This window comes from Dreissena polymorpha, chromosome 8 (genome assembly GCF_020536995.1).
Source record: "Dreissena polymorpha isolate Duluth1 chromosome 8, UMN_Dpol_1.0, whole genome shotgun sequence".
NCBI lineage: Eukaryota > Metazoa > Mollusca > Bivalvia > Myida > Dreissenidae > Dreissena > Dreissena polymorpha.
In genome coordinates, this window is record NC_068362.1 from 95,881,810 (window position 1) to 95,885,777 (window position 3,968).

Here is a 3,968-nt window from a genome sequence, read left to right on the forward strand (position 1 = left end):
TTTGTACATCTTATCAATCATTCATGCACATTCATTTCATGCGTTTCCGGGGAGAAAGAGATAACCCAACATAACTGCCACGCGTTGTTTTTGGAATATGTTATGCTTTACATTTACTACAAAAGAAAGTTAGAGACGTTCAGAAATAAATGAAAACGATGAATCAAATATATCGAAACATATTTTATTCGTAGCATGTTTCACCCGGAATATGAAGACACATATTAATTTTCGCCAGTTTTCATCAAATGATCAGTAAAATGCACGAATACGTGCAGTTATGTAGAGTAACACACTCATTTCGGTTAAATATATCGATTCAATTATGTTGTATATGACGTTGTTGCTACTATGCTTCGCGTACAATGGGTATATACGTTTGATTTTGTAATGCGGTACAATTATTCATGTGAATTTTACCAAGGAGGCGATCTAAGTTGCGATTGCGTTAGTTCTTGTGTACGTGTGAAATTTAATGCATGTAAACAATACAATCGATTTATTATAAAACTGGCAAATACGTTAATTTTATTACTTTTATTGCTAAGTTTCTACAATATACCATTAAGACGACACATTTTCGGATTCACTGTATCTGTACAAATCGAACACAGCACAATATATGCAAGTAATTTCAAATACAATGTTTATACATGAAAACGACATAGATACATATGGTTAAACGGAAATATCGTATGATTGTTCAGTTTCACATAAACAATTGCTGCTTTAACAAAAACGGTTGTTCCATTTATATGCTATTCACATAAACTCAATATAAAAGCTATAATGTATAACATTGCGTGCACTGTATATGAACTTGACACTAGAAATAAAGTTTCTGACTCCAATCCAGGTATCATGTATTTTAAAATGCATACTCATTGATTTCAGTTTTAAAGCATAATTAAAAAGTGTAAATATTTAGAGTACCTCACAAACGTTTTGTTATATTCTATTTGCTGTTCAGTACATACTTTGTTAATTTTTATATTAAAGAAATGTTAGTCGCGGAAGATAGAAAATAAGTAGAAGTATTAATGATGATTTAAATGTTATGTTCATGAATAACCTCTATTCGCATGCCCACTATCACTAATGGATAATCTCTTCAAAATGCACGATGTTTGGCGCGTGTTCGTTTCCCACTGACAACGTCTATCGATTATTTGCTTAGTGCTAAACTTAAAAAATAATCATAAATTACTAGTTGTTACTATATAATCATGTTTGTATTATCAATTCGTGTCTTTTTAATTGGAAAATGAAGTGGATATGCCATTTTAACGACTAAATTACCATTATTGTTCAAATTGAAAAAAACACAATTACATTCAGAGATAATGATGATGATTGTTCGAATATTGACAAAAAGGAACGGATAGATTCAATGATTTTCATAATTTCATAACCTCGTACATTTAACATGAACAAACTGGGCATCATTTCAACCAGAAGCAGCACATCAACTACATAAGGATAGAATTATTACTATGTCGAAATATAATTCACATACATAGAATTGGCATGATTGTAAACACTGAAACGACGATTATTGAAAGGTGACAATAGTATTTTTGATTTGTAAATGAAACAAACTCAATACGTTATTTTGTGCTATGTTTTATCGAACTAAAGTAACACTTATCATGAAATAGTGCAAATCAAATTAAATGTACAAACATTAACTTATATATGTACATTGTTATTTTCACTCACTAAAAAATAGTGATAATTTATCAATTAGACACAAACAATATAAATGTTGTTAAAATATGATGTCAACATGAATTCAACAATTCAACAAAGTGAGTTTGGTACATACATTGCAAATACATTTTAAACCCCAAATTAAGACCAAAGAACATGCATATAAATGTACAAAAAATTAACACATGTTGTATCGGCCTAAATCAAACGTTTATTATGTTTTATACATAAGTGCATACACAGATAATATCTGTGTTTCGATATCAGAGTTGGAACATTTAAAAAGTTTCTATAATAAACGTTATGCTGAAGAGGCCGAACAAAAATGTGCATACTAATATATGAGGACAGTTATTTTCAAGATGCCGTTTATATGTATGTTCAATTTGATATCGTATTAGCATTTGCTATTATGCTGAACTTATCGTGTGACCAAGTGCACATATATGCATCGTCATGTATTAATATGTATTTATCTGACATTTGAATCCGATAATACAGTTCTCCATTATGTGAATGGAAATTTCGTAGCAGCTATTGATATAGTGTAATTCATTTTCTTCACGATTACCAATTAAATATCCAATTGCCATACTAAACCATTTGACCGAGCGATCCGTTAACCTGCTGCTTGGAAAGCCGTCGCATGGAGGCTCCATTGCGTTGTGTGATCAAAGTGTTATTTCTCCACTTTTCCCTTTCTTCGTCTAAAGTAAAACATTTACAAAACGTTACGATGAACGTATCTCTAAATTGCTTTGACATCGAACAATACAAAACAAAATTGACAGCGTTATTCAACAATGCAACAATATCAAAGATATCCCCAAGAGGATTATACACTTCATTATACAGCTCCGGCATGAAGATCATCAGCAACGTCATTATTCCTTGGGGCAGCTCAACTATCAAAAATAGAATTACAACTGCCAAGAGCATGCCCGTCGTGCGGTAGTGTTCGTGATGCTTCTCTACATCATCATTACGCATTCCTTGTGATTTAAGCTGAACGTGGTTATGATGCGCCTTCCGTAGACCTAGAATCAGCATTATTGTTAGAATTGTCAGAAGCACACATGGGACAAGCTTGATTAACATTGACTGAATCCAGTAATTCATATCGAATATGTGTATATAAAGCCCGTATTTACGTTGAGAAAACGTAAACACGGTCTCGTTTTCTCCAGTTACGGTGTTTGTAACATTAGTGAGTTCCCAGTAATTAGAAATATAGTTTGGTATACACAATAACACAGCACTGATGTATATTATAAAGATTACCATTTTCGCGTGCCTTGTACTGCAATACTTATTTGCTCGTGAATATAGGAAAATGTAAATAAACCGAAACGTGGCAAGCATTATCGTGAGCCAGATTGATATAGAATGCATACTTAAACTGAAATTTGCGTGAAACAGCAGATAACACATCCATCCATACGTCCTAGTGTGAAATATTGACGGCATTCCATCCTCTTTGAAAACGTAAAATTGAAGTGCAAACGTAACGTACTCAGCCATCGTACACAGATCCGCAACGGCCAGCCACATCAAAATTATGTTTGTAGACGTTCGCATGTGCTTTTTATTGAGCACCACAACATTAGCGATGTTCGCTAAAATACCAACCACGCACACAGCTGTGCTGAGATACCCGTGAACATGCGCGTAATTTAACTTAAAATCTTGAAGACGGTTGTAGGTCGCCACATCTATGTATTTTGGTGTTGACATGTCCAGTGCGGTGATATGTGTAGAGTTCGCACAAGAATCTAATTGCGACATCGTCGTTGGCTAAGCTGACTTTCTAATAAATACAAGAATGAACTTTGTCAGCGTAACCGCTTAATTTCAATATTCGACAAAAATGTTACTCGCAGATTCTAACCAAAAACGAAGACGTAACACTTACGCCATCCATCTTATACCCAGTTACGTCCGTTCACTATTTTTAATCTCTCTTGAATACCATGAATACCATCACGCCTTATAGCCTTTATCAATATTATTTACACGGTCCGGTAGGATAAAGCAAGAGCAGTCGGTACACGAATTAAACGTCATCAGTCGTATACATATATGATAATTACAGCAGAAATCCTTCACCTAATCAACAATCGCTCTATCTGTCCATTTCAGTAATGGTTGTCCGTCAACAGAACACCAGCTTGGATGGTTGTGATTATATTGATCTTCAATAGAGATGCTGACCGTTATTACAACAAAACGCCGGTTTTATCTTACGCGGTTTCTCTCGT

General features: G+C 33.9%; 1 protein-coding gene across 1 annotated transcript; it reads right to left on the reverse strand.

Annotated features, from left to right (window-relative positions):
- Positions 1-571: 571 nt before the first annotated feature.
- On the reverse strand, positions 572-3,497 carry LOC127842713 (G-protein coupled receptor dmsr-1-like). Its single transcript, XM_052372394.1, has one exon. The coding sequence runs from the start codon at positions 3,493-3,495 to the stop codon at positions 2,305-2,307; it is 1,191 nt and encodes a 396-aa protein (XP_052228354.1). The 5' UTR covers positions 3,496-3,497; the 3' UTR covers positions 572-2,304.
- Between the last annotated feature and the right edge of the window lie 471 nt (positions 3,498-3,968).

Excerpts from the sequence above, each read along its gene's own strand:
- LOC127842713 (XM_052372394.1), bottom strand. The coding sequence starts at position 3,495 with ATGTCGCAATTAGATTCTTGTGCGAACTCTACACATATCACCGCACTG.